The sequence below is a fragment of the Hippopotamus amphibius genome, chromosome 10 (assembly GCF_030028045.1).
Source record: "Hippopotamus amphibius kiboko isolate mHipAmp2 chromosome 10, mHipAmp2.hap2, whole genome shotgun sequence".
Lineage (NCBI taxonomy): Eukaryota > Metazoa > Chordata > Mammalia > Artiodactyla > Hippopotamidae > Hippopotamus > Hippopotamus amphibius.
The window spans coordinates 112,819,668-112,835,352 of record NC_080195.1 but is presented as its reverse complement, the minus strand read 5'-3'; the positions used below and the strand labels follow the sequence as shown (position 1 = coordinate 112,835,352).

At 37.9% G+C, this 15,685-nt stretch overlaps 1 protein-coding gene across 1 annotated transcript in view; it reads left to right on the top strand.

Annotated features, from left to right (window-relative positions):
• The first annotated feature begins 10,842 nt into the window (after positions 1–10,842).
• Positions 10,843–15,685, top strand: part of DSCAM (DS cell adhesion molecule) — a 653,261-nt gene continuing 648,418 nt past the window's right edge. Inside the window, exons 1-2 of the mRNA XM_057696448.1 lie at positions 10,843–10,861; positions 11,011–11,328. Coding sequence (XP_057552431.1) covers positions 10,843–10,861; positions 11,011–11,328 — 337 coding nt within the window. The remainder of the gene's footprint in view (positions 10,862–11,010; positions 11,329–15,685) is intronic.

Sequence of the window (15,685 nt, the reverse complement as noted above, 5' to 3'; positions counted from 1 at the left end):
TTTTTTTTTTTTTCCAAAACATCTCTTTGGGAGCCTTCTTTTTGCATCAATCTGGACTAGTTTCCACTAAATAGTTGTTGTCTTGAAATCTTTCAGAGTCACTCTGGAAATTCCTTTTGTTTCTCATCACCTGAATTTGAGCCTGTTTCCTGTATCGCATATATTCCTCTTTCTTGATTTGCTGCCTCTTCATTCATCTTCCAGGAGGTTTTTTAATAGCGTGCATGAGAGGTAAAGGTTTTGACTCTGCATTGTCTAAAAATGTCTTCGTTCACTTGCTTAATACTCTGGGTGTAGAATTCTAGATCAGTCCCACGTCTTTTGCTATAAATGGTCACACCGAGGTGGAAGAACTGGCCCTTGGCCTCCATACTGTTGTAGATTAGAACCTGACAGCAGGTTTCAATGGTGGAGAAGTCCTAGGAGGATGGTGCTTTTTTTGTCCCAAAGAAGTGCTCTTTCTACCTCAGGGGAGATCTGACTTGGGTTATATTTAAGTGTTCACTGTATCATCTATGTACTCAATGCCGCGTAAGCAGATGGTGTGTGTGGATGGTAATGTCCCCTTTGCTTCATCCAAGGTACTAGTGTTTTGGCAATGAACCAAGTCACATTTATGAGCAATATCTTATGGAGCAAGGGCAGAAAATGCAAGAATACTTTAGCTGGTGTGAAAGAAGAGCTAATGATGAAGTCAGGTGGAGGCTGTGCAGTGTTCCTCAGGATTCTGTGGGGAGAAAGAGGGGTATATCATACCTGAAACCCAGGCATGGTGTGTTCCTATCACTGCTTTGGAGAGAGTAGACATTGCTGGTTACATAAAATAACTGAAGATCTGTGTTCCATCACTGTTCATCCACCTTGCTCCTGAAACTCCATTACGAAGGTAGTAAAGGAATATAAACATAATCCTAAGGATAAGAGGAAGAGAGGTGAAATGATGGCAGTCATCAGATGCCAGTGATGGTAGATGAGTGGTCCCTCATCTACCACATTTAATACACTGGAGAAAACTCAAGGAAGTCTCCCATGGGGTGGGAAGGCAGTGACCAGGTCTCTGACTCAGGCTGGTGAACTGGAGGGACCAGGCTAGACTAGAGTCAGTCCTCTAAGAGTCTTTCTCATTCAAAAGATTTTTGGCACTTACAACTTAGGGTATATTTGCCATTATGAGGATAACCATTCATTTTAGCACTGAAAGACAAAGTAAAACCTATGCACTACCTGAAAAATTAAATTACCTTAAAAAGTAGACTTACATAAGTCCTTAGACCAGAGAAAAATGGAAAATTGAGTGCCCATGATTTTCATGGTGAACTTACAGCAAAAGAAAATGATTCTGAACACTGCCATAGTCAGTGAGATTAACTAAGAAGAATGTGTGTCTTTTTATCATTCCACTTCAGTGCTCTCACTCAAAAATGGAGCTTAAAGTTTCTTACTGAACTTAGAGTTTACATTTTCTGTTGAGGTACCATTGTGGTCTCTGCTTTTAATTTATTTACTTATTTTTTAATTTTTTTCTATTTTTTATTTTATTTTAATTTCTAAAATTTTTTTAGTTTTCATTTTATATTGGAGTATAGTTAATTAACAATGTTGTGTTTGTTTCAGGTGTACAGCAAAGTGATTCACTTATACATATACATGTATCTGTTCTTCAAATTCTTTTCCCATTTAGGTTGTTACATAATATTGAGCAGAGTTCCCTGTACTATACAGTAGGTCCTTGTTGGTTATCTATTTTAAATGTAGTAGTGTGTATATGTCAATCCCAAACTCCCAATTTATTTTGTTCTTTAATCATAGGATAGGCGACTTATTAGGCTTCAATGAATTTCAATCTTTCCCTCCTATTAATAGTCTGATTTTATTGTTGCTTTGCTATTTTGTTTCTAGTTCATATTGCTGTGGTTTTGGACATTCTCTTTTTGTAATTTTCCCCCTCTCTCCAAGACTTTTAATCTGCAGGAAGCAATTCTGTCAATATTATTATGGTGTCAGCTCCATTTTCCACTATCTTTTTTTCTGATGGTTTTCTTAATTTATAATTCCTTGTGAGAATCTGCACTTACCCCTCATTCTTCATTAATTTGTTCAATTTTTGTTCCCACTTTTTTTGTGCTGCCTGATCCTAAGGAGTTATTTACATCATTTTGGTTTATTCATGTGCTTTGCTACTTGTGATCATAAATCCCAGAGAGTCTTCTGCTTCTTTCAGATTGCTTGCCACTTTCATGCCTTTTGAAATCTTTGAGCTTAAAATGTAAATGTTGGAATGTAGCATACTACCTACATATTATTCATTACAGAGTCTGTATTCTTCTCTGAAACTGTACACTTAACCACCAGCAATGTTACTGAGGGTGACTTTCATCCATCTGAAGGGACAGGGAGACTTCATCTCTAGAATAAATTCCCTAGACACACATGGAAATAATTCTCTAGAAGGATATTGCAAACAATACTTAGACATTTTATGGGTAAAATATTAACATTTTTCTTATTTATTTTCCTCCAGAGATTTGTAAAACACATAGCAAAATTGAGCTTTTTTTCTTCCTTATTGAAAAATCAGCACACATATTGGATAAAAAGAACATTCTTACACAAGGTAACTAAAATCTCATAAATGTGTTCTTATAATATCCGAGAAATTATTTTTTCAGCCACTAATTCTTGTTGTCCCTTGACATCTTTATAATGGAATTTAAATTATAGTAGATGATGCATATGAAATGCAGATTAAATATTTTTCCTTAAAAGGAATCTTTTAGCTATGTGTGATATGAAGACCACAATGTTTTTAAAGATTTATTTATTCATTCAATAAAAATTTTGAAGGCTTCTATTGTGTCAGTGCACTAAGTACCAATGAGTAAGTTTGCATATTCGGTGTCCTTCTTGTAGATTTCAACAGAGTTGGAGACACACATTAAACAACTAAGCTGAGACTATTAAAGAATGAAGCAAGAAGCTGAGAGGTGGGGCATGGGGTCTTTTCTGGGAGGTAGAAGACCAGGGATAAATCCCTAAGGAATTGATATTTAAGCTGAGAGTCAAAGAATGAGCAGTGGTGAATTGGGTGAAGGATGGTGATGTATTGCAGCAAGGCATTCAGCATCTGTGCAGGCCCTGAGGTGGGAATGGGTTTCCCAAGGCACTGAGGAGACTGGTCTGGCTAGACCCTGAGCATGGGGTAAGATTGGATTTCTTCTATGTGCAATTTGTTAACGTCAAAATATACAAGAGGGCAGGTAAAATACCTAACCAAAAAGTGGGTCTATCAACCCAACGGCAATTAGCACTAAAAAAGAAAGAAACCTAGTGCTCAGTTTTCCTTTTGGATCTGGTATTCCTCCCACTAATCCTAGCAGAGTTGCTTTATGTACTTTGAAGTTTTATTAGATATATAAACATTTAGGATTGTTATGTATTCTTGAATTGATCACTGTATCATTAGAAAATAACCATCTTAGTAACATTCCTTATTCTGAAATCTACTTTGCTATTAGTGTAGCCACTCCAGCTTTCTTTTGAGTAGTGTTAGCATGGTATATTTTTCTATCCCTTTACTTTTAATCTGCTTGTTCTCGTTGTATTTAAAATGGGTTTCTCCTGGATTACATATAGTTAAATCTTGATTTTTCATCCAATCTGACAATTTCTGCCTTTTAATTGGAGTGTGTAGGCCTATATTTATATTTAATGTAAACACCAAATTGGTTAGATTTAAATCTACCATCTTGATAATTGCTTCCTATTTATTTCATCTAGTCTCTGTTTTGGTTTTTTTTTTTTTTTTTTTTGCTTACCTCCTGTTGGCTTAATGGAAATTTTTAATGATCAGTTTCATCTACATTAGTGGTTTAATGTCTAAGCTTGGTTTTGTTTTTCAAGTGTTTGCTTTAGGGTTTATCATACAAAATCTTTAAACTAACATGGCCTACTTTCAAATAACGTTACAGCGCAATGTGTAGTAGAAGAGACTTAAAACAGTAGATTGTCGTTTTTCTCCTCCCACCTGCCTTTGTGCGAAAATTGTCATTCATTTTACCTTTCTGTATATGTTGTAACCCCAAAATACATTTTTATCAGTTTTGCTTTAAACAATAAATTCTTTTGATTTTTTTAAATGAAGAATTGTTTTTTTAATATTTACCCATATATTTACCATTCTTAGCAGTTCTCATTTTTTTTTTTTTTTTTTGTGAGAAGTCAAAAATGTATATCTGGTATCATGTTCCTTTTGCCTAAAAGACTTTATTTAACATTCCTTGTATCACTGGTCCATGCCAGTGAATTCTCTTAGTATTTGAATGGCTGAAAAGCCTTTTTTTATTTTGCCTTCATTTATGAATTTTTTTTTCCTGGGTATAGAATTTTAGATTGGAAGGTTTTTTTCTTTTTAAATAATACTTTAATTTTTTCTCCACTCTCTTATGGCTTGTATTGTTTCTGACAAGTCTGACATCATTTTTACCTTTGTTTCTCTGCATGTGATGTGTATCTTTTTTTTAAATGGCTGCATTTATGGAGGACACGGTGGGGGGGGCGGGGGAAGGGGAAGCTGGGACGAAGTGAGAGAGTAGCATAGACATATTTACACTACCAGCTGTAAAATAGAGAGCTAGTGGGAAGTTGCTGTATAACAAAGGGAGATCAACTCGATGATGGGTGATGCCAGGACAGGGAGGGTGGGAGGGAGTCGCAGGAGGGAGGGGATATGGGGATATGTGTATAAATACAGCTGATTCACTTTGGTGTACCTCAAAAGCTGGTACAAGAGTGTAAAACAATTATATTCCAATAAAGAGCTTAAAAAATGGCTGCATTTAATATTTTTCTTTTTTTACTAACTTTCAACAATTTAACTGTGGTGTGTCATGGTGTGATTTTCTTGTGTTTCCTCTGTTTGTTGTTCATTAAATTTATGGGGTATTTGGGTTTCTGGCATTCCTTAAATTTTGAAAACATTAGATATTAATTCTTTTAAAGAAATTCTGTCTTACCTCCTCCTTGCAGAACTCCAATTATACATATATTGGGCCACATGATATGGTTCCACATCTCACTAATTTCATGTTTATTGTCTTTAAGCCTTTTCTCTTTGTCTTTCGATTTGTGTAGTTTCTATTGCTCTACCTTCTGGTTTATTGATATTTTCTTCTGCAAGGTCTAATCTGCTGTTATTTCCATTTGCCTGTATTTCATTCATATACTGTATTTTTTTAATCTCAAGAAGTTTCATTTTGACTATTTTTATATTCTCCATTTCTCTCAACAATATACCCTTGCTTTCCTTTACTATTTTGAGGATATTGGGAGAATGTTTATAATAGCTATTTTAATGTCCATGCCTGCTAATTCTATCACCTGTCATTCCTGTGTCTGCTTCTAGTGAATAAATTTACTTCTGATAATAGGTCATATTTTCCTGCTTGAGTCTAATTTTTTTATTGGATGTCACATATTGTAAACTTTACATTATTGATTATTGAATTTTGTTTCTTTTCATTAACCAGCATTGAAAGCTGTTTGTTGTGCAGTTAAGTTACTTGAAATTAATTTAATCCCTTCTGGAAGCCATCCTGGGATCCCTTTTAAACTTTGTTATGATTAATTTGGCCACCACAGTACTCAGATACAGTTCTGAGTACTCTATCTGATACCCCGTATATTCATTCTTTCCTTTCTGGCTGGCACATGAACTAGTTATTCCCCTATGAGAGCTGCAGGGATTTTCCAGCTGCTCCTTTCTGGAGTTTCTTATGCAGCATTGGTAGTTTCCTCACATACCTGTAAATATCAGTCCACAGCTAAAGACTCATCAAAGGGAGCCTTCTTCAGTTTTCTGGAGTTCCTTCTCCATGCAACATCCTTCTCTTTGCTTTGTAAATCCAGTGGGTTTGGCCTCCTCAAGCCTCACCTCAGAAACTCCACCAAGGTCTGTTTAGGTTTCCTCCTTTTGGGATGATTTGGGAAGTTTCTCCAGGCATGAAGCTGGATACTAGCAGGACCCATCTCTTTTGTTTCCTTCTTTTACAGCTTACTGTTTTGTATTGCCTAAATGTTTACATAGAAGAGGGCAAATTCTGTTCCTGTTTTGTTTAGTTTTGTTTTATCGTGGACAGAGATAGGATTTCATATTTCTAAGTTCTTTGACTTTGCAAAGTGCTGTCCTTTTGTTTCTAAGGCATCATTCTCTCTGAAATATTGGCTGCTTATCTCATAATGTCTTCTTTATCTTCATGATGTTTCTTCCTTTTCCCATTTCTTTAAGATATTTATTGTTTTAATTGAAGTAAAGAAAACATAGAGGGAAGTGTGCATATTCACAGAATACAGTTCAATGAAATTTTCATCAGGTGAACACGTCAGTGTACCCAGCACCCAGGTCGAGAAAGTGAACACAGCCAGCAGCCTGGATGCCCCCTCATGCCTTTTCTAGTCTCTGTGTCTGCCCCCACCCCATGAATAACCATTATCCTGACTCAGCATCAGAGATTGGTTTTTCCTATTTTGTGCTTGATATGAATGGAATAATAAGGTATGCACTCTTGTTGTGTCTGTTTGCTTTCCTTCAACATTATGGCTGTGGTTTCATAATATATTTTTGTTTGTAATGGTACCTTGTTCATTCTTATTTTTACAAAGTGATTTGTTGTGCAAATATATAACAATATATATATCCACGTTTCACTATTGGTGGATATTTGAGTGGTTTCCAGTTTGGAACTCACAAATAGTACTGCTATGAATATTCCAGTGTGTGATGCATTTATGTTGGATAAATACCTATGAATTGAATTGTTGAGCCATAGGGTATGCATAGGTTTAGCTGTAGTAGTTAATGGTGAACAGTTCTCTATAATGACTTTATCAATGTACATTGCCATCTGCAGTGTATGTGTTTCATGTTGCTTCACATCCTTGAGACACTTGATATAGTCTGTATTTTCCATTTTAGTCATTAGTGTGTAGTGGTGACTGCTGTGCTTTTAATGTGCATTTTCCTGATGACTAATGATGTTGAGTTTTTTTTTTTTTTCATGTGCTTATTGGCCATGTATATATTGGCCTTTGCAAAGTGACCCTCTAAGTCTTCTGCCCATTTTTTTTTTTTATTAGATTATATTTTTCTTATTGACTCGTAGGAGTTCATTATGTACTTGGGTGCAAGTCCATGGTCAAATATCCTTTGCTCACCCTTTATGTATAAACTATCCCTGAGGATCCATCTCCATTTTTATGTTTCTTCTTGTTCTTCACACTCTCCTTGATATGTCTCACCCGGTGATGGGCTTCCACTTCCTTGACTGTGGAATCTCTCTCTGAGATCTTGCTCTCCTATTCCCATCTTGCTAATGGGCAGCCCGAGGGCCGTGCCCCCTTAACAGCAGTAAAACCGGCAGCGTCATTCCCTTTACGCATCTGGCTCTGCCTTGTGTGTTCTCTGTCTGCATTCATAGTGTAACTGTGCAACCAGGCTTGCAAGCTATTACGTGTGGATCATATCGACTTATCCCGCATCCTCACTCCCACTATGTCCACGCCCTGCCCACACATTCCAGAGGAGTCATGCCAGATACCTCTGTGTGGTTAGGCTTTCTCCTCCCTTCACACCACCCATGCCCGGGAGGGCCTAGGCCACCCCCACCGCAGCCCAGTCAGACTTCCTGCCTCTAGGCTTCGCTCCCCACTGCTCAGCGTTTACTTTTAAAACTGCAATCTGGAAAATTGCTTGTTCTGTGTCAAAATTTTCATTAGCTCCCTGTCTTTCAAGCAGCTTTATTGAGATATAATTTACATACAATAATATTCATTCATTTGTACAATTCAGCTTTTTTTTTTGTAAATTCAAAGATCTGTCCAACCTTCATCACAGTCAATTTTAGACTATTTTAATCACCTCACCAAGACACTCTGCATCATTTAGCTGTCACCCTCCTCCCCCACCCCTCACCTCCACCCCTAAGTGAACCACTCATCTCCTTTCTGTCTCTATAGAGTTCCCTGTTCTGGACATTTCATGTGAATGTAATCATACAGTATGTGCTCTTTTGTGACTCACTGTTTTCACTTAGCATAATGTTGTCAGGAGCCATCCATGTCTGTACCACATATTAGTATTTCATCTATCTTTATAGCTGAGTAAAATTCCATTGAGTGAATATACCAGGCTTTGTTTATCTGTTCTTCAGTTGATGGGCACTTGAGTTGTTTCCGCATTTGTCTATTACAAATAACACTGCTTTGAACATCTGCATACAAGTTTTTGCATGGACGTATGTGTTCACTTCTCTTGTGCCTGTGCCTAGTGACGGGACTCCCTACTGTCCTGCTGTCTGCAGAATTGAGCACACGCTTCTTAGCTTGAGATCGGACACCCCTCATGATCTAAACTTTATAATAAGCTTCTGAAATAGAGGCTCCCAGGATCACCCTCCAAGACTTGGTCATTAGTGTGGTCCAAGGCCTTAGCAAGCCCAAATACTTACTGGGTGCTGAGTAAGAATATACAGAATAGATGAATTTAAAGAACCTCAAGCTTCCTCTGCCAAATCTGTGTCCCTGTTGATTCTGCCCTGAAGTTCCCAGTATCCAGTACCCTCTCACTTCTTTCCTGCCTGTGACGACTCAGTGTCCTACTATGTTTAGGCCTCTGCCTAGAGTCTGCTTTCTCTTCTTCTTTGGGGAGCTAGCCTCACCTTCACCAGGTTGCGTCAGTTTCTCTATCGTTTATGTGTCTGTAGCACTTTGTCAATAATTCTGTCACAGCACTCAGCAAAACAATGATCACTGATCTCATTACATGGCCCTGCAAGTCTCTAGACCAAAGATTCCTCGAGAGTAGTAGCATGACTCCTGCAAATCTGTATAACTGTGACCTTGCAGGAGGCCTGGTGCATAGCAGGTGCTCAATAAATACTGTCGCATGAATGAATGATGGTGTCATTGCTTCCGGTAACATTTCTCCCACGTTTCTTCTTTTCACTTTGCCGTATTTGGATTTTAAGGAAAGCAATATTGACTGATTTTTCTTTTTAGTGTGACATTCTGCTTTATGTTTGCCACTGGAGCCTTGGTTATACCATCTGTTATAACGATATAAAATGTGGGGAAATCTGCAAACGAAGAAACAATTCTCCAAAGTCCTTCCTTTAGTGCCCTTAGTGTTAATACTCCAGGATTTTATACCTTGCATCTCCCAAGAAGATTCTGCCAACTGTTTTGTTTAGCTTTCTTTTAATAAAGTGCAATTACTTTCAAGGAACTTTCACACACACACACACACACACACACACACACACACACAATTCACATTAAGATTTCCGTGTCCTTACTGGAGGGAGCATGCAGCACTCTATAAAGTGAAGTATTATTATTTAAGCAGATGGATGGTCCCTTAGATGCATGAAATGAAGGCTGTTGGAATATAGTTTGGGCTTTCTTTTGCCTGTGGCCATGTGATGTGTATCTTAGAAAGTGAGTTTATGTTACATTATTAAACCCAGTGGCGTGAAATAGACTCGTGTAATATCTAAAAAACGTAAGAAGTGACAGTTATCCCCCATAAGTCACTTACCTCTTTAACTGCTAGGATTAAACATTTATTTTGCTTTTTTCTCACAGTCATTTAAATAATTTCATAAGCTGGCTCTTAGAATGAGGTTTACCATAGGAAGCTATACATTTAATTAAGAAATACTTCTTATATACAGCCACATTTTCAAAGACTGCTATTCTTAACAAGGCCACATTTATGACACAAGCGAATAAATTCAAATACGACTAAATTTTACTTAGTTTGAATCACCTACAATTCAGCTGACAGAAGAGTAATGTGGGGAGGGGAAAAAAAAAGAATTGGGGTGGAATTAATTAGCCTCAAGAGTGACAGTTACCTCTTTCCTAACAATATGTTTGGGGTGATGTCAGTTTCCTAAAAAGCTCAAAATCACAGTGCTACTATCAGCACTTTTATTTGAATTGGAAGCTGTGATGTTTAACTATTAACTGTGCTTCTGGTCTGAACTAGTTTCTTAGTTAGCAGTAATTTCCATATCCTCATTTCTGGAGACTTGCTAGAAACTTCATTCATGGTTAGGGGAGAAGACCATCAAATGGTTACTATGTAATGAATACCCTGCCTGTCTTCTCTTTGAGAAAATCTATCACTTTTACAACGTGTAGCGTTCTCTGCCATCTTTTGACAAATGGCGTTCACTCTGCTGCCAGCTCAGAGATAGGCAGCATTGGCTGTGGGCAAACTCGTGGTCACTGCTAGTGACGGAGACCAAGAGAAAGCAAGTGGATCTCCAAGTAAGATATCTGGAGGATGAAAATCTCATGAACACAGCTTCCCCATGATTTGGCTCCGTACAACATATTTTCAATAAAAAAGTGCATTGTTGATTGGATTTGATTTTCAGAAAACCAGCTGTCCTTTTTAAAATGATTTACATATGATCTTCAATTTTAATTTTAAAAATTTGAGACTAATTTCACTCAAAATTGGCTCTCAATGTACCTTTCAACTAGAGCAATTTGATCCTAGCAACCAGATCGAGTTATTCAATCATGTAACTTCTCCTTATTAAGCTGCATGGGATGTTCTGCTCTGTGCCCCAGGTAACAGTGTGAGCCAATCACAGTGGTGTTCTCATGGGCCTTACAGTCTAGAGGGGGAGACAGACAATAACTGAATACAAAACACAGTATCAATTCCAGTAGTGGTTGGTACCAAGCAGACAGAATAGGGCATGGGACACGGGACTGCAGAGTAATCTATTCAGAGTTTAACACCCAGGATAACTTAACTTGTGTACAAATTACGAAATGAAGATGGTGCCTCTATGTGCATAGTAAGCTGAGCAATTTTGAATGATTTAGTTTTAGTTGAGCCTCATGTCTGCTTCTCAAAATCACCTCCTGAGGCCAGGCTGATTGGAGGACAAGTGCAGAAGGTACACTTTACTGACATATTCTTGTGTTGTTTTCTTGTAGTTTTCAGTGAGGACCTTCACTCCAGCCTCTACTTTGTCAATGCATCTCTGCAAGAGGTAGTGTTTGCGAGCACCACGGGGACCCTGGTGCCCTGCCCCGCTGCAGGCATCCCTCCTGTGTCTCTCAGATGGTACCTAGCGACAGGCGAGGAGATCTACGATGTCCCCGGGATCCGCCACGTCCACCCCAACGGCACTCTCCAAATTTTCCCCTTCCCTCCTTCAAGCTTTAGTACCTTAATCCATGATAATACTTACTATTGCACAGCTGAAAATCCTTCAGGGAAAATTAGAAGTCAGGATGTCCACATCAAGGCTGGTGAGTACAGCTCCTCCAACTTTATTCCTTCCATGCCTGCTAGGGGGGTCCGGGTGGGCAATGACAAATGCTAAAATGCCATCAGCTGCGAACCAGTGAAAATCCTGTCCTTAGTTCACTCTTCTGGTGGCCGCTTTGAGATGTCAGAGTGCCTTATATTGTTGGAACTAAAACTCAAAATTAGTGGTTCTCTTCCTCGGTGAAACAAATATGCAGATGCCTATAAATATCACCTTTAGCTTTTTTCTTACTGAGGTATTTCTGTCTGTATTCAACATGTTTGCTATTTGAACAAGACATGTCAAAAGAGCATTCCATGCATTTGTAAACCCTTACAACTCTGTTTCTGTAAATCACCAAACACTGTGGAAATGGCGGAAATCCTTCTGCGGAACGAACATTAAGTTTGCCATACAATTCTTGGGTTGGTTTTACTGTTGTCCCTCAACTAACATTCCGTGAGCTTCTGTTTTGATTCAGGCACTCCACCAGGTGCAGGGAGTAGATGGGAAAAAAGTCCTGGTGTACGTCCTCATGGACATAACCCTAATGAGGGAGTCAGACAATGGACAAGCAAAGTTGGGGCCAAGCTTATAAAGAAAAGTTGGCCTCTGTTCGAGGCACTCTGACGTTTGCTGAGTATGTTGTAAACATTGGGGAGAGAAAAAAAATTCATCAGCTGAGAATCAATGGAAACCTTTTCATCAGGTCAGTGTGATACTGGTGGCTGCTTTGAGATGTCAGAGCGTCTTTTGACTGACAGATTTTGGAGTGCCTTACGTTGCTGGAACTGAAACTTGAAATTAGTGAGTGCAAGTTGGTAAGGTCTAAACTACATCCTAGAATTAACTGTATTTTGACCAATTGATACAGTGACTGAAAGTTTCAGTGTCTACAGCTCATTGTGTTTATTTCCTGCTCCCCTCTTTACTCCCCGCCACCATACTCTGCCCCAGAGGTGGGCAGCGGGGGGCATGGGGAAGGCAAAGGGAGAGCAGAGGACAAGGAGTTGGACAGGAGTAGAACCATAGCATCGATGCTTATTGTCAGTGAAATAGCGTCTATTCCTAGTGAAATAAAAAAAAAGACTCTTTTAACATTTTTGACTGTGTCACATGTTGCTGGAATGTTGTCAATAAGTAAACCCTGAATAGGTTATGTTCTTTGTAATGTCATACTATAGTTTTTAATTGCTGTTGCTGCAAGCCAAACCAGGAATACAGCCTGAGATTCGCAGATGTCAAAAGTTGTACATACAGGACATATTGTGTCATTCTGTAGATTTAATAAAGCCCCGAAAAACATACACACAGCTAGACGCCAGTTACCATACAGTGTTTTTATTTTTTTTTAAAGCCTAGCCTTTCAAACCCTATGGTAGACTGACATAATATAAGGACGAGGAAAAGAGAATGTGACTTTGATTATTGTCTTATACACCAGGCAGCTGGGGGAACTTTGTAATAATTTCTGCAGCAAGTGTGGAGGTGCTATTTGAAGACATCACAACATGAGCAAAATGTGAAATGTTTCTGAATTGCTGCATGTGATCTCTTTGATGTAAGCATTCAAATATTAGACTGTGACTCCTTCTGCCAGCTAGTCATTTCTCAGCTATATTTTGATCTCCATGACATGCTCATAAATTCCAAGATGTGCACAAAAATGCATTTAAGAAAGGAAAAAAAAGGCTAGCTTTAATCAAAAGATATGAAACATAGATGCTCCAAATAATTAAAATAAAGCAAACGAAATCTGTATAGAAACTTCTAAACATGACAAACAGGGAGACATAGTGAATGCCTTTTACCTGGCAGGCTAACAAGTTTAATGATGTGTCGTAAAAACATATTCATAAACTACAAAGTACCACTTATAGTAAAACCTGGAACTTCAAACAGCTATACTTGTCTGTGTTAATATGCTATTTCTGTCTTGGGTTTCCTGTCAGATAAAAGAATTAAATGCTTCCTTCTGTTTTAACAGCTATTTCTAAATTTGTCATAAAATTGATTGTTTTTGCATGACCACATAGGTTTTAGAGGGATGGAAATTCCATCGGCTTGTCTGGCATCTGTGCTACCTGCCCCTTCCACCGAGTTACGTGATTGCTGTCTATGTGCTGGTTTTCTAGACATCTAGGACCCAAGATACACATGATGGTGTGTCAGTTTAAACTTACAAGATGAATAGCAATGTTGCCCCAATGAAATTACCTTTCTTATTTAATTTTACTTCTTATTATGTACACATTATGGTTGTAATAGTCTTTTAGATTATTTATTGGATGCTGCAAAATCTTGTTTTGCCATTTTTCTGTAGATGCTATTATAAAACTGGATGTCTGTTCAGAAGGGCAGTTGAGGGATGTGTGTGTTACCCAGTGATGGCTGTAGTGCAGGTTTGAGTAGAATGAGCACTGACTCAGGGGTATCCTCCTGTGTATTGGGTCATCCTAAATGTCTGTGTCCCTCTAGATTGGCATTGGGATTTTCCTGGAATAATCCATTAGGTAAATGACCTCATAATCTCTCCTTTGTAAGCAAGTACAGAGAATTTTTATTCTTAACAGTTTTCAGTGACTTTGACTCAGGTCTGACTGTCAACAAAACAGAGAAGGTTCATCTGTCATGTCTCCTTGATCAGCAATCCCAGTTCTCCTTCACGTAAAATACTTTCTTGCCCCTTTTGTTCTAAGAACTGAAATGCAGATGGATCACTTGAAGCAGTACTGCCCTGTCCATGCTGCATTTCTACTTAGCAAACAGTAATCAGCTATATGACCTTGAGCAAGTCAAAATATTTCTAGTGATTGTTTTCTTCTTAGTAAACTGTGGTTGATAACATTTGTCGGGGGCCTCTGCTTATGGCCAAGATGGAGTAGCAGAGAACAAATTTACCCTTTTATCTGAAACAACAGTAGCACCCAGACAAAAATCAGATCATTAATCAAATCAGCCTAATTGAAAGAAAATGCCAAAAGAAAGCTGGAGTACCTATGTTAATATCAAAGTATATTTCAGAGCAAAGAATATTACTAAGGCTAAAGAAACCCATGTAAAGAAAAAGATCAATTAATTAAGGGGTATGACTATTATAAATTTTATGCACCTGTAAGAGAACTTTAAAATACATGAAGTAAGAACTGATAGAACTGCAAGGAGAAACAGACAAATCAATATTTATAGTTGGAGATTTCAATACGCCTCTCTTAATAACTGACAGAAGTAGACAGAAAATAAGCAAGAATAAAGAATACTTGAATGGCACTGTTGATCAGCTTGACCCAATTGACATTTAAATACAGAGTATTCCTTCCAATGAGAGCACAATACACATTCTCTTCAAGAAAATGCAGATATTTACTAAAATAAATTGTATTATGAGTGAAACAAGTCTCAGATGAATTTTTAAAAAATTAACTATGTGAAGCATGTTCTTTGACTACAATAGAATTAAATTAGGATCACTAATGATAAGCTCTGGGAAATCCTGAGTTATTTGGATACTAAGTAATCTGTGTCAAAGAAAAAGCAGGAGGTAATTGAGAAAGTATTCTGGACTGAATAAAGGTGAAAGTGCAACATATAATAATTTTGGGAATGCCACTAAAGCAGTGCTTCGGGGGAGAATGTATACTTCTAAAAAATTACATTAGAAATGAAACATGGTCTCACATAGCTACCTCAAATGATCTTAACTCCAGAAAAAAAGAGCAAATTAAAACCAATATAAGCAAAAAAGAGATGATAAAGATTAGTGAAAATCAGTGTATGATAAAACAGAGGACATCTGTGAAGCTGAAAGTTGCTTCTTTGAAAGAGATCAATAGAATCTATAAAGTTGAGAAGCTGGTCACACTGAGGAGGAAACTAAGGGAGAAAGATGATCAGTGTCGAGAATGAGAGAGGTTACATTACTATTCTTCAGATATAATCAATATATATATATTCACCAGTATTCTGTAATAGTCATCATTCTACATATACTTAAATTATAATGAGAATATTAAGAATATGGGGATGTCAATAAATCAAACAACTTAGACAAAATGAGAAACTCTTTGAAAGAAATAAAATGCCAAAACGAATTTAAGAAGAAATAAACTAGGACTTCCTAGCTGGCGCAGTGGTTAAGAATCTGCCTGCCATTGCAGGGGACATGGGTTCGAGCCCTGCTCTGGGAAGATCCTACATGCCACGGAGCAACTAAGCCCGTGCACCACAACTATTGAGCCTGTGCTCTAGAGCCCATGAGCCACAACTATTGAGCCTGTGTGCCGCAACTATTGAAGCCCACGTGCCTAGAGCCCGTGCTCCACAACAAGAGAAGCTACTACAATGAGGAGCCCACACAC